The sequence below is a fragment of the Lepisosteus oculatus genome, chromosome 1, assembly GCF_040954835.1.
Source record: "Lepisosteus oculatus isolate fLepOcu1 chromosome 1, fLepOcu1.hap2, whole genome shotgun sequence".
Taxonomy (NCBI): Eukaryota; Metazoa; Chordata; class Actinopteri; order Semionotiformes; family Lepisosteidae; genus Lepisosteus; species Lepisosteus oculatus.
Genome location: NC_090696.1, coordinates 40,778,290 through 40,804,328, shown reverse-complemented (window position 1 = coordinate 40,804,328; position 26,039 = coordinate 40,778,290). Strand labels below are relative to the sequence as shown.

The window sequence follows — 26,039 nt, the reverse complement described above, 5'->3', positions numbered from 1 at the left end:
TGAATTGGCTAGTGAAGAAAATAATAACAGAATACCCTTTACATCATTCGGCACTGCTGCGAAGATATTAGCTTACCAGGATATAGCTGGTAGGACCCTGTGTGGTGCCACTTCACCAAATACCTCAAACCACTGACAGGAAACCATCCTCCAGAATCCATAACATTCTCATCAGAAAATTCCCATAACAGGAGGGGGAAAGCTCCCCTTGAAGGCATATGGCATTCTGCTGCTTATTGTTCAGTCCAAAGACACTGTAGTTTAGGCTATTCTTTATGCAGCTGCGCTCCTGCAACAGTCACGCAGCTTAAACACATTGATTGTCAGTCCTCTGGCCTCCAGCAGGAAAACAGATAGGGTGACCAACACAAAGCTCTTAAGAGCTGCAGATAAAATATTTAGTTGAGAGAGCGGTGGGAACTATAGACTCCTGTTGGCCACGGATCTTGCAATATTAATGCGATGCTGAAATAAACACTAACAGACCTACTTAGAATAAAATGATGTAAAAACCGTTTAATAAGCAACCCTTTACTTACAATAAAAAGTAAAATGCAATCTAGTTACATTTCTATTTTGGTGCTATATGGAATAATTGAAAAGACTTCCAGTAACGACTGCTCAAAAGATACACAGTTATGCTGAAACTATTAAAACATGCAATGGTACTCAGCTAAACTCGATTCGGAGAGGCTGGAATGCCAGTAGAAAATGTCAGAGCACATCCCCCTGTTGAGTCCCTCCACCTCCTTGGTATGAAGATAAACTGTACCAATGTGTGTGGTAAGAAATGTGTGCTTGTAGGTTTGCTCATCCTAAGATAATTCTTGCACAAAAAAAGGCACACTGGAGATGGGAGATTTGTTGTTCCCATTTTGGCATAAATCTGGAATCGCCGGGTATTTTTTACTTTACACCCCCTTAGTGGTTTAAGTTACTCAGCATTACGGTTACAACCCCTGTACAGCACAGGGAGAATGATGACCTGTGCATGCAAACCGCCAGAGCCGTTTGTTTTTTTCCAGTCTGTGAAATTTACAGTGCTTGACAGGCTCTGTTCCCTCTAATATATGTACGCACTGAGCAAACTAGAGTGTCACATGACACAACCATCAATGCAAAGTGAGCGACGTGAAGGTAAATGTGTTAAAGTAACTTGAGCATGTCCGAAACATCACTGGAAAGTTTGATTCACTTGTAACCTACTTTTTTTTTCTTCCACAGCACAATATACCCGGGAAGTAGCTGTTTAAATTCAATGCATGCAGAAATATGCAGTCCCTACTATTTTTGGACTTGTAGAACAACATATTTTCACATCTATAGCCCACTACAGCAGATTTAGACCAAAAGACACAGCACCACTGGAATCTATTTTCAGAGACATAATCACTGAAATGAAGCGTAATCAGTTCTGACATTAAACGGAAAATAAAAGATATAATGCCAAATTGGCAGTTTTTCTTCTTCCACATGGAAAGATATGAAGCTTGAGAAATTAGTTTGTATTTTGTGAAAATCTACAAGACCAATGATATATATGTATAGTATAAAATCAAATTTGGATTTTTTTTAAAAAACAAACATCTCACCAAAGTTAAAGCAAAATAAACTGTAAAATCTAGAACTAAGAAAATAAAAAAACAGCAACATGACAATATTTAAATTATTTCTGAATGCATCAAATCTATTATATCAGATAAAACTTCAACAGTGGAGTGCCTATTGTGGTATGAAGCCTCCTGAGTGCTAGGCCAGTTTAGGTTTGAATCAACAGAAGCTGACATTAACAGCAAAGGAATGACAAAAGGTCTAGCGAATGTTAAGTGCAAACTGTTAGTATGGGTGGTTGAAGGAAGATTACCCAATCACTATCCCAGACGAGGAGGCGGCAGTAAACACTGGCCCTGCTGTGGTTTGCCAAGAGTTACCACTCCTGGACAGATGGGGTGTGGGGGAGTGTGGTGGGAGGGTGCTATACGCTGCCTTCGTTCTAAGGTACTTCATGTCTTCAGAGGAATTTTTAACATCACTGATATTTTTACTGCAATTCTGAAGCAATCAGGTTCTACTTATATTCTAACATGACGCAGTTATGTGGGCAAAGCGTACTAGCCCCTGAAGAACATAACCTTATGCTCACCTCACTGCCCCACATTATGCAGTACTCAATAAGCACTTTCGGTGTAGAAAAAAATCAATTCATGGTAGTAATTTTTTTTTACGACTGCCTTTACATCTTTTTTTTTTCCACAAAAATGTATTTAGAGCAATGCTTCACATTCTGCATCTTATTTTTGGAACCACATTAATGGGTAATTTCAGGCATACACTAAATTATGGAATTGACAAGAGTTTATTATCTAGGTCAATATGTGCACAGATATAAACATAAAATGATGTATATAATCTATGGCAAAACTATGGTTACATTATTTTTCTTTACATGACTGAGACTAAGCTGAAGCGGCCCATTACTGCACTTTCCTACAAAGGCTGTCATTTCCACCCGCACTTGTGAGACAGATTGAAACCCACTTTAATGTCGCATTGGAGGAACGTCTATGGTAAGCATGAACACACACTGTGCTTGCTTGTGTTACACCAAGGGCAGCAGGAGGCGCTGATCTCACAGGGGCTGAAACCGGGAGAAGAAGCCTGCTTACTGCTGGTGAACATCCTAAAGGCCAGGCCCTAGATTCTGACATAATTAGGCTCAACTTTAAAACCCCAGTGCCATCCAACTGAAACAGTGTCGATTCCAGCTTACAAAACTGTTTCTGAACTCTACAAAAACTCCTATTTTTACACTAAACGATATCTTGTGCATAACAGCTCATCATGAAACAACTGGAAATTTAGTTTGTCCTGAAGTATTTTAAGCTCTAATACCACTGTCTCATTATTTTGTCATTTCCATTCTGCTTAATTAAGATTTTCCATATATTTAGTTTTATGTGTTGTGTTGTTTCAAGGGTTATGGAGACCAGGAGCATTCAGTGGAAGAATAGGGAGCAAGGCTCATGCTATAACCTTGGTATCTAAAGATTACGTACGCAAACATTCTTATCCATCGCTATTTATTTTAGGTTATATTAATACTCAAGATGCCAAAAGAACTGATATTCCAATAAGAGAAATGAGAAAAAAAATGTTGCCACCTTTTACATATTTAGAGTTTACATTGTTTAGAATGAAATGTCTTCTACTGGTATTACAACTTAACACAGAAAGATTCCAACATGATCTGCATGTAGAGTTAACTACTAAGTAAGGCTTAGGCAAAACCTAAGTTGAAACAGAATCAAATCAAATTTCAATTTGATTCTATTTGAGATGTATTCGGAAGCCTGCTTGTTTACAATGTAATCAGACCGCATCACATTATCAGAAATTCTGTTGCCTTGTTCTAAATCGCAAAATATGGTGTTGCGTGTACCAGGGAATCGAGCCTACTTTGCGATGTAAAACTTGAGATTTTACAAGTTACTATGTACATTTCATTTTTAGTGTGGTTTGAAATGCGCTCATCAATGCTGATTCTTTCTAACCCCGAAATATACAAACAGCTCTGCGTTTCCCCTTTAATCCAAAAAAGGCATCTTTTCACCTCATCCAATGTAAGAATATCAGGGCATTGCTACACAGCGAGTAATGATTCATCAACCTTTTCATCTCCAGGATGTATACTGGTACATAATGAAAACTCACATCAAGCTTTACCCCCTGAGCTTATATTTGAGTATTTTATTCCTTTTCAAAAATGTACAGTTATATTTTTTTTATTTTAGAAATCATTCTCTCCTAGTATGCCCAAAGACATGTCTCCTAAAAAATAAGTCAGTAAAGTCAGGAGAAGCTAATAATGGTGATAATGATAATAATAATAACAACAAACATTATGAAGCCAAACATACACATTATGAAATTGGATTCAATAAATGTATTTAAAACTAATGAGAGAAAAAATAATTAAAATAATTAGAGGGCCATAAAGTTGTAAGTATCCTATCTCACATCTAACAAAACGGTTTTCTGCCCAGAAAGTGGTCCTGAAAAAATACGTGAAAGGAATGTCCTACACAGTACACTGCTGGGGTCCAACTTCACCCAGCCCCCTCCTATTATGGTTTCTCCACTAGTTTCATTCTTGTTTGCCAAGACCACACAAGCAGACACACTACATGCAGAGGATGCAGGTTGTAAAAACAGCAGCTTGTACTTCACTTGACAGAGTGGTGTTTGGTTTTTTCAAGTGTCTATGTAAAATATGCGTTACCAGAACAGAGTTTTTAACATAGGAGCTATGACAATTTCTATGAAAGAATGCTACACTTAATTCTTTTTATATGGTTTGAACCTAATTGATATTACCATTTTACAATATTTAAAATGATGTAAATGTTGTGATTACAATGAATGAGTTTAAAAATGTATTTTTCAACTTGTATGGTCCAAGCTACAGTACCATTTAAAAGAAGCATTTTACCCTTAGGTTTAAAACCCAAACAAGTTCAAACGGGGATGAAGTCTTGTTGTGTCAAAAACACGTATGAACAAGAAAACCAGTTGGAGAACATTGTCCTTGGTGTTTTATTCTGAACTCCTCAGTCAGGATGGCATCTCTGTACAGTCACAAACACCCTACTATCTTTACATGGTTTACATCTTTACACTGATATTACTGTGGAATGTGAATATGAGCATGATCTACACATTAAAGATCTTCTTAGAACCAGCAATTGTCAGTAATGCCAAGCACCACCTTAAATGTTTCAGATATTATAGTTGTAAAAGGAAGAAAGTTTTAGAAAATGTTTTTCTTCCTTTATTGTATTATTTTATGTATTTTCTCATCTCTAAAATAAAAAATGAAGCAGGAGATTAAAGAACATAGGTAATAAAAGTGTTTCCGTGATGTCAAGATATAAGTAATGAATTATACTTCTAAACTGTATTTATAATAATAAATACTATACTTGAAAACTTAAGTTATTTTACCAAACAGCTTTTACCATACTGCAGGTCCAGAAAAGCATATCCACATTTCCACTGCATAAGTAATACTATATCTTCTGAATTAAAGCAATTTAAGTTGTAATGAAAAGATACAAGGGTAAACAGGCTTTTTTGTCATTTTACATTAAAGAACACTTTCTTTTTAATATATAGGATAAGGGTACACGAGTAAAGCATCTGGATATTTTAAGTTAAAGGTTTGGTAACCCATAGTAGAAAGGAGCTTGATTACCAATTTTGTGGAGTGGTGTCATCTTAACCATCTCCAGCTTAACACCAGCAAGACCAAAGAAATGATCTTTGACTTTCGAAGGAATAAGTCTCTGCTGAACCCTGTTTCCATCCAGGGTGAGAACATAGAGGGCGTACATTCCTACAAGTATTTAGGGGTACACCTGGATGATAAGCTGGAGTGGTCTGGTAACACTGACGCCCTGTACAAGAGAGGTCAGAGCCAACTCTATTTTCTTAGGAGACTCAGGTCCTTTGGTGTGTGTGGAACACTGCTACACATTTTTTATGAATCAGTGGTGGCGGCGGCCATCTTCTACGCTGTTGTGTGCTGGGGCAGAAGCATCATGACAAAAGATGCAAATAGGCTCAATAAACTTATCAAGAAGGCTGGCACTGTGCTGGGGATGAGCCTTGACCCCATGGAGGTGGTGGCTGAGAGGAGAATGCTGACCAAGCTCACAGCCATCATGAACAACACCTCTCATCCGCTTCATGGGACTGTTACTGGGCAGCGGAGCACATTTAGCAATAGACTGCTCCAGCTACAGTGTTCAAGGGAACGTTTCCGCAGGTCTTTCCTCCCGGCGGCTGTCAGGGTGTATAACGCTGCCCTCGGCTAGGACTGTTAGCCCTTCATTTGCTCCCCTATGGACAGCATGTTTACTCCATTGTACTTTTTGGACAATCAATCTGTATAAACCTATGCACATTTTGCACATATTTTATTGTTTCTACAGTGATTATGATCAGCACATTTTGCACACACTTATGTATGTATTTATTTTTATTTATTTTGTTGTCTTTTGTTTTATATGTATTCTGATGTCTGTTTTGCTTGTCTTGGGCTGGACTGCTGTAACACATCAATTTCTCTACGGGATTAATAAAGTATTATCTATCTATCTTATAATCAAAACAGAAATACAGTTACAGGTGCCCCATTCCAACTTAAAAAAATCTCTGCAGTATATAAATGTGTATAGTTGTTAAGCACGCCCCCAAAAAAACTTTTTGTAAAGAGTTTTACAATTGCTTGACCCACAGCTCAATTGCTGGCTAAAGTAGTTGACCCTCCATAATTTAACTTGGGTATGAGCTCTGATTAAAGAAAGCCAAGCAAACACTGAAGGTCACTTTAGGCTACAGGTATTTGCCCTGCTTTAAGAAACAGATTTAATAAATAGACAACTTGAAGACAAGAAAATAAATGAGTAAAAAAAATTCTTCTAACATTATTTTTTTTACTATTTCAACAGAACAATGAATTTTGCAACAAAGATCTACTGACTCTTCCAGTAATTTAAAAACATTTGTATGTCTTTAAACCAGCTCTCCAGTGTTGCAAGTCTCTAAAATCCAAAGTTTAAAAATGCAGAACCATCTTTTCTTGGGGAGATTTACCTGTTTCCTGGAGCAGAATATTATTGCTTATTTATTATTAAAATAAAACAGGAAAATTTTAGGTTTCTACAACAATTATGAATAATCTTACAGGGGACATATACAGTAAAGGACTTCCTTCTAGTCATTTGCCAACATCAAGCATTTTTGAAGTGATAAGGAAAAAGGGGTATGGTCCTGTAAAATACCAAGTCTACTGCATATCACAAAAAAACAACATTCTGAATTAACAGTTATCTTCAGCCCTATTCAGCAAGACAGAATTATCAAAAGCAATCTTTCATGCATTTTATTTCTTTCCAGCTAGAGGCCACAACAGCTGGTTTTGTATGTTGTCAAGTGGTGCCACACATTGTGGCTTTCTATCTAATGATCACCAGGCCTGAAAGACCTTTCTGTGCACTGAAATTTAGATGGAAAATTCTGAAATATTTTTTTTAATCAAGCCAAGTCAGTCAATTTCTGTGAGTAAGTTGCATTGCTTTCAGTTCCAAAGTAGCAAAGACAAAGCAAGGTTTACTCACCCCCGTCAGAGACAGCTGCAGACTGCAAAAGAACACAAAGAGACATGAGTGAGCAGCACCCTTCGTGACACCACATAAGACAAAGCCTTAATTAGCCAGCAGCCCCTAAGACATATCCAGGGATGCTGATTACTGGTGGCAGCTTGCTAAACAACTTTCTTTTTTAGAAAAGAAGGCATGACTAAGACCAAGTGATTAGATGAGGCTGCAAACATTTCTTTTCACACAGCTGTTACCAGCACACTGCTAAACTCCACCCATTTCCAGCAGTGCCCCAAGGAGCTCACACACCAGACTTGTCAGGTAAACAAACACTCTTAATGGACAATGCAAATCACTGACAAATGGCAACATGGCAGGCATGTGTGTCTGGGGAAGTAATACAATTATAGATTCTTATCACATAATGAATCATTAGGATTTGGTGAGGGCGATTGTGAGGGAAAAACCACTTCTCCATTTACAACACAGTAGAAGTCTTCGGCTATGTGCACTTCCTCCAGGATTTCTTCCCATGGAATTCCAGGTTTTATGCAAATCATGTTAATCATTGATATACTTCAGGCTTTTCTTTCTCCAAGTGATCTTTCAAGAAGGTTGATATTATTTCTAACAAGAATATTCATTTATTCAGAGGCAGGTCAGTACTAGATGGGACACTTCCAGGGAAAAACAGGCTACTGCCGTAAGTACTGGTGGACCAGTAGGTGGTGCTATTCCCTCTGGATTGGATTTTCCAAAACCATGACCCAGTATGGTAACTAGTGAAACTGCATAGTTTCTTCAATTCCCATGGCTCTGTTCTAAGGATGTAATGGTGTCAAACCTGGTGTCATAACTAAAGTCCACTCTGGAATTCAACAATCTGACCTTCCTGATGTGCCGTGTAGTAGGACTTCAGGAGCATAATAGATGTTATGTGTCACCAGGCTGACAGATGGCCCCACTTCTATCAATTTAAAGAGCTTTGATATGAGAAACACCATAAAAACTCAGTTATTATCAATTGGTATCTTTAAAAAGCATTCTACCTCTCACTGGGGCAGTTGATTTTAAGCTCCCTCCAAATGCAAATCAAGACACTAACAGAATATTTGAATGTAACCTAGTGACAAATGTTTCAGGCAACTTAAAGAAGACAATGCTATTATTATGTAAGACTAGCGTGACCCCAGTTGTCTTCACTATATCACATGAAATGACAATGCTGCAATCTGTAGTTTAAAAGTTTCTGGAACAGCCCCTGAATTTAAACCTTTATCATTCACAGCCAGCTTAAAAGAACTTCTTCATTTTACTCTGAAACAGGGTTTGGGGAAATTAGATTTGAGTTACTGAAAATGTACTGTGAAACCAAACAAGGAAATTGGAAACTGCTAAACTAGAAATCAAGCTAAGGCAGATTTTAGAAGTAATGCTCTCCTTTAAGAAGAGCTCAATAAGTGACAGACCTGTCTGTGCACTGAACAAATTGCAAAGTCATGGTACAGTATATAACAAACTCCTAGGATCCTGCAACATACAGCTTGATGAGGTTCTGAAATCAATAAGTGTCTGTACATCAGACAACCAAGATAGGCAGAATAAATTCCTTTTTAACTTTTCTTCTGTTCTTTTTGCTTGTTCTTCTTTTCAATAGTTTGCTAAAATGCAAAAGTTCACCTTATAAAGTGTGTCATTAGTCTTGAAATGAGGGTGAAGCAATAGCTCAAACAGTTCTCAAGATCTGTTGGTTCTATTTTTCCCAGATTGTTAGCCTCTAGTTGGCTTGTCTCACAGTGATCCATAATGAATACTAGTGGTAGCTGGTGACCTCAAAGAGGGAGGCAAAATGACAAAGAAGCGATGTAAATGCAAAGCAATTATAACATTGACACTGTATTATCTCATGCAAATGTCTTGTCCTACAAAAATTTAAAAAAGGCTTTTAAAAACAATTTTCAACAGCTGCCAAAATGTTAGGCCCCTAATCAGTGGAAAAAAGCTATTTGATGGCATGCATAACAACAGAAATGTCACACAGCACTTCAGAAGACTGATGGTACAATAGATTCACTGGTTGGGGATCTGATCTCTCTCTTTCCATACATCGCCCTGTCTTTTTTCCCCATGTAGAGATGTCCGTTTCACTGGTCTTTGCTTACAGCCTACTGGAATGAACAGTGTATCACACAGTGATAGTGCTTAACAGGTACAGACAAGGCTTGTCAGGGATTTGCAGACTTGATGTGTGGTTATCTTTTGCCAAACCTTCACATCTACCCTTCATTCCTCTCTTCTGTCTCTCTCTTCCTTCTTATAATCTATTGAAATAAACAGAATGAAGTCAATTAAAATGTATAACAACCCAGTTTTATAATTAGAAACACTCAATGAAGATATGTAACTGTATTCCCTCCTCTACCAATTTTTATTTATCCATCTATTTATGTATCACATACTGTTGTTGTGATTTTGTGTTTTGTACTTCTGTGAGAGAAGCCAAAGACAAATTTCCACAGCAGTGGACAATATATGTATAGTTAATATCATTGGGCTTCCCTCTTTCTCATGTTCTCTACTTAACCACAATGGAAAAAAAGAAAGATATACAGGTACGTATACACATTTTCACTATATTGTAAAGTTCGTCACATTCAAGTTTGAACTTTCGAGTTCAAAGTATAAATTCCAGTACAAATTGTATCAGCAGAATTAAGAATTAAATCTATTTTGCATGGTCCTGTTTTTCCTCAAGAATGTATCATGTTTGGCTACCTTCATCAGTGCTCCTCCAACACGTCTGTGTTCAATGAGATTTTGCCCTGGTAATTGTTTTACTTAAGCTTTTTAGAGTTTGCATACCAATCACTGCAGACCCAGTTTAAGTTTTTAAACTCACTGAAGCCATGATTTGTCCATATCTATAATGATGTGTTTGCAGTAAATGAGGCCAACAATGAAGTTCTGCTCCCAATCTCAATGCACTCTCTCATAACAGCAGCAATCAAAAGTAAAATCCTCCTCACCTTCTACGTTGGTTGTGATAGCATAAAAATCTATCTTATTAAACATTGGGTTTTGCCATTCAGCACTGCCGTCCAATTTCACTATTAATATTTTTTCACATTGTAAGTATATTTAATTTAATGGAATACATTCATATATTTAAATTATTATGATGATGATGAATATGATGATGCTGATGATTTAGCAACCTTTCTGGTTTAGTACAAGCTGGAAGAATGGTGTGACAAAATGCAGTGGGCATTCAAAAACATAGTAAAAGTACAGAACAATATAGACTCCTACGATAAGCTTTGTATTGACTTTTTCTTATTTGTATGTGAAGTACAGTTTAACTCCTGTAAATGCATGATTCTAATTCTTAAGGTGTTTAGTTTCCTAGAATAATTAAACTACTACACATTCTGCAGCACTGCATGGAAAGCTTCTTAAGAAGTTAATTTACCCCAGGACCAAAAATACTAATGACTCATAAAAACTACAGGAGTATTTCAACAATAACAAAAAATTAAAGACAAATATAAATGACATTTTTTACAATAATAGATTGCTTTTTCAAAGTTTTCAATGTAGCACAAATGCAGACCTCATTCTTCAGGAAGCACTTCACTGAAGACACATACTGTACACACATCCAGGCACACAAACGATCCCAAAGACTACAAATATCATCCAGCTGTTTGTAGACTTTGCACAATAAAATACAATGTAAAAACAGTTACTCCTAGTTAGCTAACTCTCAGGGTCAAAAAAGTACTTTTTCTCAACATATCATATCATGACAATCAAGAAGCAGTTATTTCAAAATCATCACCCCAGGCAACCCCATATTTTAGGGCTGAGTCGAACACCAGCAATCTGATTACAATTCCCAAATTCACTTAGAAAAAGATAAAACTGCGGGAACCAAAGATTGTAACAGTTTGCCATTTAAGCACCAAATTCAAACATATCAGCATGACTAAAACTCTTTACAGAAACAACCAGCAAGATGAATGAGAGTGGCTCTCTCACGACTATCACTGCATAAGATTGAAATCAGCCCTCGGAAAGGCCTGAGATGGGTCAGCTCACAAAAAACATGCCTCCGCAGCCTAAACAATGAACAAAATGACTCCTGCAGGCCTGGAAAGCAGCCCAGACACAGAACATGCCCAGCTCCAGAGGGTTTACAGGCTTGTTCCAGGCATGAGAGGCCCACTACTGACTGTAAATCCTCCCATCCTAGAGCTGTACTGTATTTTATTACTGTTATTTTAGTCTCTGTATACTGCGTGGAGTTTGTGTGTTCTCCATGTGTTCACGTGGGCTTCCTCTGGGTGCTCTTCTTTCCTCCCACAGTCCAAAAACAAACTGGTAGGATAACTGGCTTTTGGGTAAGGTAGGAGTGTGTGTGTGGTTTTGTCTGTGTGAGCCCTGTGATGGGGTCTATCTGTGTCCGTTGGTTGCTGGGAAAGGCTCTACTCCCCCTCGACCCATTCCTGGATAAAGCCGTTGAAAAATGATTGGATTGACAATCTCTATGTACAGTATACAGCATGTATAACAATGACATGATGCATACTTGACAGATTTTTAATTTTCACTTTCACTAGGATGCTTGATTTCATTGGGTTATTGCTTGCTCACACCTGTGACGAGCACAAATCACTTTGCAGTGCAGGCACAGGGCACCGGGATCGAGAAGTAAAGCCCACCTTTTAGATATGATTCACAGAACTGACGTTTATTTGTGCAAGCTGCAGTTTTCAAATTTACCAATGGGTTTTTCCAGATTTTTCCGAGAACGGTCTGTTGACCATTCCCGGGGCCCGTGGGATTGAGAACCAAGACCACAGGTTTCAAAACCAGATTCTCTTTCTGTAATTTTTTAATCAAAGCAGAAAACAAAGAAACTGAACAGCTGTGAGTTCAATGTCACCTCAGACAAAAGCCATTGTAATTAAACTGTGGTTTACAATACAAAGCAAGATATGAGTAAAATGCCTGCATTTTGTCACTTTTATACACAGTGCAAAAAGTGTGTACAGTGGTACGTACTCCTAATAATCCCCATCTATGAATTGGCTTCATTACTCTGCTCTCCTCCCCACTGATAGCGGCACTATGGCTGCCGTCGCATCATCCAGGTGGACGATGCAGATTGGTGGTGGTGATGGAGGGGAGTCCCCATTACCTGTAAAGCGCTTTGAGTGGAGTGTCCAGAAAAGTGCTATATAAGTCTAAGCAATTATTATTATTATTATTATAAAGAACTGAATGTAATAAATAAGAAACTGCTTTCTAATATTACTCTGCATTGTATTCCTTTTAGAAGTGTTGATGATTCAGTCACTTCAAAAACGTTTGAATATCTTTCCAACTTCAGTGTATCTTCTTTATGGAGGCTATCCAAAAAGTTGTCTTGGCAAAGATGACCTCCAAGCATTATATATTAAATGGGATAACATAGAAACTATTCAATTACACAAATCCGTATATCAACTGAGCTGAAACTTATTTTATTTCTTACTGTTACAGAGTTGATCTTACAAAGGAACTTCAGCAAGCAGTTCCCATCCACCACATCGGAACCACTACACAGCCCTAATGAGTCTAGAAACTCATTTTTTAATAATAAGGTGGAGGTAGATTATTTGAGTCTTAATAATCACTTCAGGGTAATATTCTGTCCTGTTGTCGAACTGGAGTTCTGTTCTGTTTACAATGAGGGTCCCATCAGTCTTTGAGGAGGTCTCCTTTAACAGGAGGGGCAATGCTGTTCTTCCAAAAACCCTTCACACTGGGTCTTGGGTACGGATGAAAAGTTAGGAATTCCACCTTCTAACATCTCTTTTGCTTCCACCTCCGGTGGGTCAAATGAAGTGATTGTCAAGTTCAGAATACCAGCAACTGGGGTTGATGGATATCTTCTGCATGAACTTCTTTTTTTATCTACTTCAAGCAGATTTGGGTAGACAAATCAAATGCAACAATTGCATGTATCTTGAGAATGAGAATGTATCTTAATTAATTTGTCCCCCCAAATTTCTGCATTTCCAACAACATGACACCCTCACATTGTTAATAAAAGTGAACCACTTTCTGATTTGCACAAGACGAAAACTAACATCACCAATGTGACATTCTCCGAGACAGGTTTTGTTGCTACAAGCCTTGTGCTGGTCTTGCTTGCCTTCCACTGCTTTCTTCCAAATTTGTCTTGCAATCTCCTGCTTTAGGAATAAGCCCATAGGTGTTAATACAGTAACAGAATGAGCGGTGCTTCAATTCAGGACACTTGCTAAGCAGTGTTCTACTACATCTATGATTAAGGATGTGCTTCAGAACCTGCACATTGCACTTTACCACACCACTTGTGGCAGGGGTGTGCGGTAGGGTAAGAGTGTGCTTAATACCATTGCCTCTGGTGAAGTGTTGAAATTCTGATGAAATTGTAAGCTACTATCTGACACCAATTCCCCTGGCCCTCCTCAGGCTGAGAACAACATCCTCATAATCTTGATCGTGATGGCTGCAGTAACTTGAGCAAAACATATCACTTTAATCCACTTGGAATGCCTATCATTCAGCACACAAGGCACAGGCTCTGAAAAACTGATCTTGGGTAGAAAGAAATAAGTTGCACTGGACTAAAACCCACCAGTGTCCAAATAAATCTGAAACATCCTTTTAACGTGGCAATTTCTAGTGGAACGCAGTTAATTTCCCCATTAACTGTATTTTAGCGAACAACATTTATCGTCTTTTCCTGGTACATGCATTATTTTCACCACTATCAGAAAAAAAACATCTTGCCAATACCTAATATGAATCCTGCATGGCTGAAGCCCACACTTCGCATTTCAAAACAGAGGACACTGCATTAACAGAGCACAGTAGCAAAGATAACTCTGAAAAGAGGGAACATGACTGCAACAAAAATCCATGATCAGAAAGGGGGAGGACCATCTGTGTTTCTCCGGTCCATGTGATACATCGTGTTGTACATCTGTGTGACAGAATGTGAAACCAGCTAACAGGACGAGACCATGACAAAAGGACACAGTAAACTTAACAAGACATCTTTACTTAGAACTCAACTGTATCGGACATATTAACACAACAAAACAGAATGGAATTGTCTGTGCGGCAGCACCATCGCCATCTACCACTCAAATGAAATGTCCCTGTAGTTATAATTTGCAAGTACTTAGTTAAAATAGTCACTGTTTTCTTTCTTAAAACCAGTCTCAGTAACTTAACTGTGATGAAATCATACAAGTAAACCACTTTCTCATTTGCACCAGACGAAAAATAAACTTAGGTGGTTTTTCTACCTCCAACAATTTTCTAAAAGGACCTCACTCCATTTTGCAGGACTTACAATAAAGTATCAGACGCTGGTGTCCTCTATCTTTTCAATACTGCACAATAAAAATGTCACTTCTCAATCTGCAGTCATGATTCGTGATTCCAGATAATGATTCTGACCACTCGAAAGTCTTTTAAACTGTACAGTTTCACTTTGTTCTAAAACAGGAAGGCTTATACAGGTGATTCTCAAATCTCGGTCCAGAGAGACCCATTCCTCTGCTGGTTTTCTTTCCAGCTAGGAGCTTAATCATTGGTGCTAATTAGCTCTAGTAATTAATTTCCTTGCTTCCTTGCTTGCTAAACTTATCTACACTCAGGTTTTGTTTTCTAAAATACCCCAATTATTTAGATAAAAATCCACCACAATAAATTTTATGCAGTCTCTCCACAAAATCCCAATTAATTTGCACCCTAACTGTTTACTGAATAGAGCTTAACAGGTGACCATCTTATGATGAACAGATTCAGGTGGAAATGACACTGTTTCAGACAACTGCTACACTGAGTCACTGCTTTTCTTCTGCTTAAATCCAATTAGTCACAAATGAGATCACACATCTGAGTGAGGGCAGTTCTGAAACTCACTAATTATTCCAGAAAAGATACCAATTATGAATCCCATTCAACTTTTTAAATGCAGAAAGAAAATTAAAAAACAGGCATTAAACAAAGTTTAATCCAATTAATTTGTGATGAACAACTTGGTCAGAGCTAAAACCAGACAACCACCAGGACTAGACCTGAGAACCACTGGTTTAGATCTTCCACATGGTTTTGTCAATATGGGCAAATAAGTTGTAACATTCAAGCATTAGAAAACTACTTTCAGTTAGATCTACAATCATGGGACACTTACATTATTTAATAGGTGACACATGCTTTATCTATGCTCTCTATCTATTATCTGTTTTCTCTAAATACTGCTGATCTAGAATAGAATTCATTCTAAGTAGAAGTTGAGACTTCTAAGTAGGCAGTATTGTTATGTCAACACTTTCAGCAAATGAGGGTGGAATATTACACCACTCTAATACTAATTTATTTGACAGAACTAGGGATAAACTCTCAGTACCCCATTATGGTACCCTGCCAGTAAACTCCGGAAGTTCCCAGATCATGGAAAAACACTTTTGCTTATGATTTGCTTATTCAATGGAGCCAGAATCTTTATTTACCCCCAAATAAATGTGTATCTGAGGAAACCTGACTGGAAGCTCAACCTGCCAGCAAGTATTCATAGTCAAATAGCTAATTCTAAACACAACAAACTACTGTAAATATAAGTGTAAATTATAAGTGTCCTTTCACCCGAGCCTGATTTACAACCTATTCTGTCCCTATTAGATGCTGAGAATGTGTTCATAGCCTATGTTTTCTCTAGTACTACATTGCAAAGTGGATCTTCGAAGCACATTATCAAAACGCTTCACTATGTTCAAAACTCAGCTGATAGAATCAGACCTAAGCCCACGTCAATACCGGTCCTGTTCTAGCCTCCTTGCTTTATCTCTCAGTGTTGTACAGGGCTGACTTCAAAATCCTTCTCCTAACAATCAGGCACCTTCCTACCACATGGTGAGCTACTCTGCTCCATCTTGAAAGCTCTGCATTCTAATTTCTGGTTTGTTGTGTGTCCCTATGACAAGATGCTATTCACTGGGCGACAGGGCTTTGTAGATAAATGCGCTTAAACTCTCTGCCTGAGACTGAACAAGTCTTTTCATCTCAATCTTCAAAAAGTATTTAAAAACACATTTGCAGTTTCAGTGATGACAGCTTGTGCATCACACTTATTTTTAGCAACTTCATAGTGGCATCAAGTTCAACCAGTATCAGTGGTATAACAACAATCACCAGGCCAAAGTTGAATGTACTCAACATTAGGAATGGGGCACAGCTACACTAAGGTTGGAATAGGGTGACAGTACAGAGCACTTCTCTTGAACAGAAAATACTACAAGTAACCAGGATTCAAATGCATTAACAATGTCAAACCGGTAGACCCCTTCTTAATCGAAGGTGAAATACAAACAAGAGGACACAAATGAAAACTACAGAAATACATTTAAAACCAAGAACAGGAGGCACTCCTTTCACAACCAGGAGAAATATGGAACAAATTGCATGGCTGTGTTCTGTCAAAAAAACAGACAGAATGGGATCCTCTAATTAATTAGCTAGTTGCAGCCAAAATACCTGGATGGGTCAAGTCCCATTTGCTACCTTTGTAATGAAATTATGTCACAAAAAAATGTTGTTAAAGAAACATGAAATAAAAAGATTTACAGAAACAGGAAATAAAAAAAAAACCTTAATGGCTCCAACACTACTAATATTTCACCCCCTCTCTGGAATCTGTAAGACTCAACATGCTTAAAAACCTCCCAAAGGCACCCTAATACAATTTCCTGGATACCGACAGTTTATGTTAGTACATAAAGAACATGTAGTGCAGTAAGTACCTTCAGTTGATGAATAGCTTAGTGTAAGTGTAATGCGGTCACTACCAGAACCCACCAGGGCTCAACTATGTTGATGGTTTTTTGAGATGAACAAGACACCTAACAAAATACCATGTTAGGAATGCTGCTGGAGCCTGATCTGATCATAGAAAATAACCAAAGCTGGGTCTGGGATAGGAAACCTCTAAAGAAAGCCAGGTTGCTGCTGCTGGTGGTATTGGTGGACCTATCTGAAGATGCTGCTTCCTCTCCGTACTAGAATTTCCATATAAACTTCCCAGCACAGTGACTGTGACTGTGGCTGTTGTGCTGTAGGAGGTGCTGTCCTTCAGGAATGGTGAAGTAATTTCTCACTTCTCCACCTGATCAGCTGTGCAGTGGAGCTGCTGTCACAGAATGGCTGCTGCATGTCTGAATTTCAGTGGCAGACTTACTTACAAGTGCTTTGAGATCCTTTAAAGGACAACTGCAGTCCCCATTCCTTAGACTGGTTATTAAATCTCCTTAACAAAATAAATGTATGGACAAATTTAGAATTCACCACAAAATCACAAACTTTTATGGAAGTACTGTAAGTGGCAATGTTGTTGCAAACCCCTGGCTGTAAGAGTTTGTGCGAAAAGTGGCCCTTCCTGTTCACTAGTGACTGTAACGACCTACGTAATGCAACATTCAAGCGAACAGTACAGGTTTTGCAGCTGACATTTGGTCGCAGAAATGTTTCAACATTGTCTGCATGTAGAATTAACAAGCAAGTAGTATTTGTCGTCAAAATCGTCTCGAAATCGAGAGCAATATTTCTATTTGATTAAAAGACATGTAATCACAAGCCTGCTTGTTTACAATGTAATAGGACCGCTTCACGTCACTGGAAATCCTGAATCGTAAAAAATATGGGACTGGGCATACCTGGTAATTTTGTCCATTTAGTGATATAAATTGGAGGTTTTACAAGTTAGTGTATTTTTTATTTTTATTTTTAAAATCCACTCATCAGTGCTGATTCTTTGTAACTCCAAAATATAAAAACAGCGTTGCAGTTCCCCTTTAAGATGAAAAGCACTAGATAAATGCAAGGAATTATACTTCCAATTCAATCAATGAAACAGTGCTGACAGGCCTTTATTGCTGCTAAAGAATGCAACACTAATTTCTGCAAACTATGCCAGTATTTCTGAAATGATTCTCAGCAAACAAGAAGCTATTGGTCAACATTTATACAAACATGCTTAATTTAATTTTAGCAATTATAGTCATGCATAACACATTAGTGCAGTTAAAAACAAAGGAGAACATCATGTTCTGTTATAACTGTTATATGAACTGAATTTACACAAGTAGCCCACAGATGTGTTTTCTGGTTAGGTTACTGACTGTAGTACATGTTTTCGTGCAAAATTCGTGCAACTCCAGACATGTGACATTCAGATAACAAGTATCGTTTATCAGCATCTTTATTTCTAACCCATGATTATAATGTCTCACAAAAATAACACAATGTAAGTTTGATACAGTGACAAAATAGAAAGTGTAAGATACAAGGACAAAACGATAAATGAAAGATACTCAGGATGACTATACAAAACAAAAGTGACACAAGTTAAGATATTCTATATCCATAGTTCAAAACGTATTTATACAGGGCAAGGGCTATTTGGAAATACATAAGCAGTGTTCAGCTCCAGTCAATTTGTTTCGTGTCACAACAAAGTACTTTAAGCCTATGATGGTTCTGGATAAAGACTGATAAAAGGTAGACACATTCATATTGCAAAACAACTACTGTATTCTCCAACACTGAAGACCTTTTACAGAACATCTGAGGAGATATAGAAGTTTTTCCATTTGGAGAATATTTAGTTACACTTGAAAATAAAATGCCACTAATAAAGTATCATGCTGTAACTGTTAAGATCTAACAATTAATTAACCCAGATTTCTGCAGCTCTGCAGGTGTTTTGCTAAAATGTTCTTGGTAGTGAACAATACAAGTGTGTTTCATGACAACAGTAATGTGTTGTCTTCTACTTCAAATTTTAAGCACAGGGCTAAATTACCAATGTTCAAATAATTCTGTTTACCATATAACACACATTTTTTAATGTTAATGTGTTTCTCTCCCAAAATCAACCAGTTTCAGAGATCAGTTCTATTTTCTACTGGCCAGCACACCTGTTCTGGTCTCTTTCTATTCAACAACCAAACCTCTCTGTCCTTGTTAAACAACAGAGCCAAAAAACTACACACAGCCTCTTGTGTGTATACAGTATGTGTTTATATATACTCTGCCCCCCCCAAAGATTTTGAGACAAAACTTATTTTTGCTTGAGAGTAAAAGCAAAAAAGCACTGGTCGTTTGAATTATGATGATGAAATGTAGTGTTTTCTTTTGGGCAATCCCATTCAAACATTTGATCATATGTCCCAGATCTTGGGACACATCCATCTACTTTCTAACTGCTTACTCCTGGTGAGGTAACAAGCTGAAATACCCGATATGATTTTCCTCGATATAATTTTAACAAAAGTTCGATAAATGTTCAATATATATGTTTATGCTTTGCGCATGCGCACAAAATACTGTGCGAGTGCACGTGCGTGTTGCAGACCGGGCAGCTAACATGGTGTTGTTTACCCACACGGTGGTGGCTGACAGGATTATAGTTAGAGTGGAGAAATGAGCGACACTGAAGCAAATGTAGTGCTGCCAACGACGAGCTAAAAGAGTTGTTTAATTTACCAATTAACTGTCTGGTTTCTTCAACTTTCACTCAGGAGAAAAAATCTGCCTTTAAACTTGAAAGAAATAATGATTTGACATTTATCGTGATAATTATCGAGATCGACTGATATGAAAATTTTTATCGTGATAATGTATTTGGCCATATCGCCCAGCCCTACGTGGAGGACATCCTCCCTAGATGTCTGAACAACTCAGCTGGCTCTTCTTGACCCAGTTTCTGTACTCCAAAGTTCTCCCTGATTACAGAGCTTCTCACCCTGTCAGAGACACTAAGCCCAGAGGCCCTGTGGAAAAAACGAATTTCTATGACTTGTACCTGCAACCTCATTTTTTCTGTGACTACCAAAGGACAGGATAGGGACGTAGTTCGATCTCTCTCTTTGAGCCAATAACATATAAAATGTAACCCACTGAGCTCACCAAGCAACTTGTGTAGTTACTGTACCTGACATGCTTTGCTGCAGATACTGTGAGTTCTTGGCTATTCTTAGGGAGTTCCCACTTTCATTGTCCTAATGTTTGTAAAAAAAAGCATGCTCAGATGGATTTAAATCTGAAGATTGACTTGGCTGGTCTTAGAATTTTCACTTTTTGTTCTCCTGATAAATGTCTGTGATCTTAGGAATTAATTCTCCTGCTGCCATGATCAGTTACATTATCAAGAAAGCAAAGCAAGTCAGTTCCAGAAGCAGCCGAGCATGATCAGGTACTAACATGACCTCCACCATGATTCAGAAATTACCAGGAAGTTCACGGATGAGTTAGGAGAGCTCTGAAAAAAAGAATATGTACAAATTACACCAAGAGAAAACTTTTTTTACATCAAAAGTGATGAGAAGGTCAAAGAAAGCAAGTGATGAGAAAGCGTGAAGAAAGAAAGGAATGGTAGCTACTCCAAAGACAACCACTACATCTGCAAAGCATGGTGGTGGAATTACCACCTCTGGTAAAGGCCACCTCTGGAACAGGCTCACTCCATCTAATATGATCACATATATGCATGAAAGTACTCACAAATAAAAACATTTTTGTCTTTGCTGTCCCAATACTTTGGATGACACTGTATATGCCACATGAGTGGCGCAGGGTTTCACTACAGCAAACCATCTCTGGGGCGTTTCCACCCTCAGAATAGCTGAGAAAATGATAGGTGACGCAAAGCTGCACACTGTGTGTGAGCCATGCTGTCGTCTACATTTACACATATACATACAAGTGGCTGCCCTTAAAAAAAGGCAAGAGAATCATTAAAATGGTTTGAAATTCCTCTCTTGTCAACAACTGGTATTCTGATATTCAAGTTTATTAACTTCTACAATAAATCATTCATAGTTTTTAATTTATTTACTGTCTTGTTTTGTAATGTACTTGTATCTTATTTTAATTGTTGTATTCCAAATTTGATGGCATATACCCATCCACAATATATACATTTTGCACTGTGTAATTTTTTCAGTGGTTGGAATGGGTAATTATTTATTGTACTTACTGGATCGACTCAATGCAGCATCTGCAAATGATTAAGATTTTGCTTACAACAGGGAGAATGAGGACCAGGAGATGTGCTCCTCCACACACTCAGCTGTCAGAGCCAGTCCTTGTGTGACAGGCAGCAAGCCGGCCGTAAGGGAGAGTTAGTGACATCACTACAGGTTGCTGGCATCTATACATCCATAATCCCTGCCAACACTGAACACTGGTCGACAACGAAGGCCTAAGCCACTCTGACGATATCCCAGCCACAGAGCGCTAGTGGGTTCGCACGGAGATGTCTAACCTAACTCCTACAGAGCATTGATGCTATTACTTCTCAGTCCACTACAGGGCTATGTTTAAAGCTAAAATCACTCACCCAATATTAAATACAGAGTTTCTAATTAAAAACTAATCAACTCTATTTTTATCTTAAAAATAAAGAAGCATCAAAACCTTCTACCACAGTAAGCAGCACATTATTTTCTTTGTTACGGAGAACAACACTATCTTCATTTGCATTAGCACTAACTTTGGAATGGAAACAAATATCACATTTTTATTTTTTCCAGTTCTACATATTCATATATGAAGAGTATTCAAAGCAAACGTAATAGCTCCAAAGCAAGAGCAATGGATATTTACCATAAGAAACGTCCATTTTTGTACATTTTTGTCACAGACAGTAAATAAAGCATAAACATTTTTATGAATTCCCTATGTTAACACACAGTATCTGGAACTCTCTAGTTGCAAAAACTTAAACATCTTCATTATGTACACATAAGTATATCTTATTCTATACATTTAATCGTATTTTTTACCTGTTTACTTGCACAATCAGGAGGTGTAACTGTTTGCATACTTGTAATCATACAAGTTATACCGGTATAATAAATTACACAGATCCTACATCATGTGCTACACATGATAGACTTACTATATGAACCTGTACAGCTGAAAAAATAAAAGTGTGATATCAACCACTCCCACATAAACCATTTCAAATTTTATGAAGATGATGACATGAAAAAGGCTTTCTGTAACTGTTTTTTGTTTCTGAAACTTCCGATTCACCACCGTTTCAAAAAGAAATGAAAAAGCTTTCTATTACACAAGACAAAATCTCTTGACCTCTTAATACCCAAAAGTTCCGAAAGCTCTGTGACTTGATTGTAAATTTCAGGGAAAAGCAAAAACAGATGAAACTGAGAAAAAAAAGGGACCTGTGAATGAAGGCCTTTCTTGAACAGAAACGTTTAAATTCAAATAGACTGGGAGTCCTCTAACTTAATCACTACTCAGGGATTTGTTCCAGCTTGAAAACAACACGATATCTGAGGACAAGAAGCCCAACAGATAATAGTGAACAAAGCTGAGCAGAGATGAACAAAGAACTGAAAAGACAACTTGGCAATTGACAACCTGCTTGTTTTTAACAGGACATTATTGAAACCCAGGAAGACCAGGCTAGGAAACCATTCTGGCAGAGAAAAACATCCTCTTTAAAGCACCAAAAAAGAGCAGAATAAACCATGAAATAATAGACTTTCTTGCTATGCAAACAGGTATGAAAATCCTTAAATACTGGACATATACTACAAAGGGAGTCCTATTTCTAGATGTACACAGATTCTGAAAATACTTGTGGCATATTTTTACAGTATCATGAAGCATGTCTTTTTCAAAGTACAACTCGCTAATACAATGATCTGGCTCAGTGCTTCTTTCTGAATATAAAGCAGTTCATGTGAGCTATTTCTTTAACTAGTGAAAAATAACAGAAAATAAAATTTCACTAAATCATAATGCAACTACTACTTAATTGACTCAAACGTCACACATTCTTCCATCTGTATATTTTTCCGGAATGCTAAAATGACATTTCCAAAATCTAACCCAAAACCTCAAAATGTTTTACAGCAGTGGAAACAAATCAGCAAAAAACAAGAAATTAATTTTAAAAAGTCTTAGTTATTACTGTTGAACTATAAATAAATAAGCATTACTTACTGTATTATGGTACCATATTGCTGCTTTCTTAAAAGAAAGTCTTTTTTTGAGGCTCATTTTCCTTCGCTCAAAGGAAGTTTTTTCTAGTTACATACCTGATCAACCTACACCTTATACTGAGCTGTAATTGTACGCAACAGCCATGCCTGTACAAGTCAGACTCAAACTTGACAAGGCACTGACTAGGAAGTTCCATTCTACTCTCAGGCAGTTCCCATAGCAACAGACCACTGCAGGAAACGGTTGATTTGTGAGGGATTTAGATGAAGTCACATTTATCTACCCAAATATCAAACCAGATTGATTTATTTTCCCTTTTGTGTTCACTGATTTTATATGTGAATGTTTATTTTCAACTAAACTCAAAAGGCTGGACCTTTCACAATCAATCTGAACATTTTATGTAAACTATGTTAGAGAACTCAGTAAAAAAAAACACTTTCAAAATGTCATATGGGCTTTAGGAATTTTAGAGCTTTTTCTTTTTATGCCTGCCTCTTTTTCCAAACTAGTTCCATTTGTCTATACTGGCCTGGATTCAACTAAAATAAATCAAGTATTTTTTCCTTCCATAAATTCTACAGCAATGATTTACTGTAAACCTAAACATCCAAACCATAACCTAAAAAAGGTGGTCATTATGACTAGTAAGTTGTTGGTTTTAAAGACATTTTTGTTTCCAAAAATATCCCCACACTGTAAAAAGACAAAATTCTACAGCAAATGACAAACAGTTATCTTTTCAGGAACTATTGTCATGTGAAGCTGATGAAAGACAGTTTACCCACAGAAAAATACAGTACATATTTTAATAACAGTACACTGTATGCCAAGTAAAGGCCCAATTGAAATGAGAAGTGTTTTACTCAATTCATATGGTTCAGTGAAAAGTCTCAGTCTTCCTTACTGCAATTTCCTGTCTAAAAATATTAAACATTCTTAACACATGGCACTTCTTTCAGTCTCCTTGCTCCTGTTTTGGCAATAATGAAAGCTACTGTTGGGTTATTTTAAACCTTATATTTTTCTTCAGTTTGTATGATTCCTTCCATGTTTTTCTACTTCATTTGCCTGCTTTGTTATTCTAGAACTGTTTTTCTAACTGCTATTTCTCCACATTATCTTAACGATACTTGCACTATCTCATAAACATCCTTTCTGTCTGACATTTCTCTCACAATGTCTTTGATAACAAGCTCTGTCTGAGTACAGCTATCTCCATGATGCTATTATTACCAGTCAAAATAACTGTCAAACTCCAAACACTAAGAAAAATTAATACTGAGCTTCAAGTGGGAGTTATGCTTTATTGTTTTACATGTTGTATGGTGCATGAATTACCAGGATGATTATTTTCGATTCAGTTTTTAGCTTTGCATTAGAAATCGTAAAGAAAAAGATTTAGTCTTTTGCCTTTGAAAACTGTAAGCTCACTATAATTCTCTTTCCTAATAACTTTGAGATGTTTGGTATGCTTATTTTGTATAATTCAGCAACTATCATTTACATTTCTACTTCTATGACTACTTTATCCATCCATCTAACTTCTAACTGCTTTATCCAATACAGGGCCGCAGGGTTGCTGAAGTCTATACCAGCAAGCAATTGAGGCAAGGCAGGATTCACCCTGGATGGGCTGCCAGTCCACTGCAGGGCCCACACAGACATAAACATAATCCCACTAGGGCCAATATTACAGAAGCCAAGAGAAAACCTGGGAAGAACATACAAACTCCACACAGATAGCACACCAGGTCCGGAATGTGAGCCCAGGGCCCCAGAGCTGTGAGGCAGCAATGCTCACCACTGTGCCACCCACAGCTACTTCAGTCTTTCATTATTTAGTTAATTCCAGATTCTTGGTACTGTATATCATTGTTACTTATGCACCTCTGTCCATAAATACTGTTTTATCAGGCAGAAAAGGACAAGCAGCACAGGTGTTTGCAGAAAAAAAAATTAAACTGAACATTAATGTGAAATTTGGTTTACCACTAACGTGCAGCATATTAACTGGAAAACCGAAATTCATTATTTACTTCTGCAGCAAGTTATACACCAACATGCTTGGTGAAAAAAAAGTATTTGTAACACTAACACGATAGATATCATCTACTGCTTGTCCTGCTGTGTTTCTGAAAACAGATCTTAAAATCATCAATTCCATTTACTCATCACCTATCCATGTGCTGTATCCCAGACAGCAATGAAGCCTGAGGCGAGACAGAATAAACCACATACCTACAGGCAGGAGTCTCTTAATCCTTCCCTGTCCAAAAACATGATGATATTTAGATTTCGAGCCGACATTTTCTTGTGAATCAATTCACTGCTCCCTTTCTAGTGTTTTAATATTTTCTGCAGTACATTAAGCAGACTTGTCATGGAATGTCATGTCATGTCATTTGTCAAACTGCTTCTTGTTATGGAATATTAAATAAAATATATATTGTCACAAAAGCTTGCTTAATGAAATATAGTTTCTCAGCAATCCCAAGCATCATCACATAACATCACTCTCAATGTCCACTTATCCAATTCACAGTCATATACTGTGGTTGTCTTCATTTTAATTTTAGGTTTTAATTAGTCCTGGGCGCAAGTCAGGATACACCCTGGACAGGATGCCAGTCCATCGCAGGGCACACACAAACACAAATTCACACCAGCGCCAGTTTACAGAAGCCAGTTAACCCCTCGGCATTACTGCTTTTAAACTTGAGCCTCTTTTATTCCAGTAAAATAGACTAAGCATTTTTCATAAGCAAGCAGTTTTCAATTTATTCAGGACACAATGGGGTAAGCAGA

At 37.5% G+C, this 26,039-nt stretch overlaps 1 protein-coding gene across 4 annotated transcripts in view; it reads right to left on the bottom strand.

Annotated features, from left to right (window-relative positions):
• rgs12b (regulator of G protein signaling 12b) overlaps positions 1–26,039 on the bottom strand; it is a 98,249-nt gene that overhangs the window by 30,972 nt on the left and 41,238 nt on the right. For 3 of the 4 annotated variants that reach the window (XM_015344824.2, XM_015344823.2, XM_015344826.2), the window contains one exon: positions 7,179–7,200. In XM_015344824.2, coding sequence (XP_015200310.2) covers positions 7,179–7,200 — 22 coding nt within the window. Of the gene's footprint in view, positions 1–7,178; positions 7,201–23,231; positions 23,392–26,039 lie in introns of those variants that run through there. The other variant, XM_015344825.2, reaches the window with a different exon arrangement.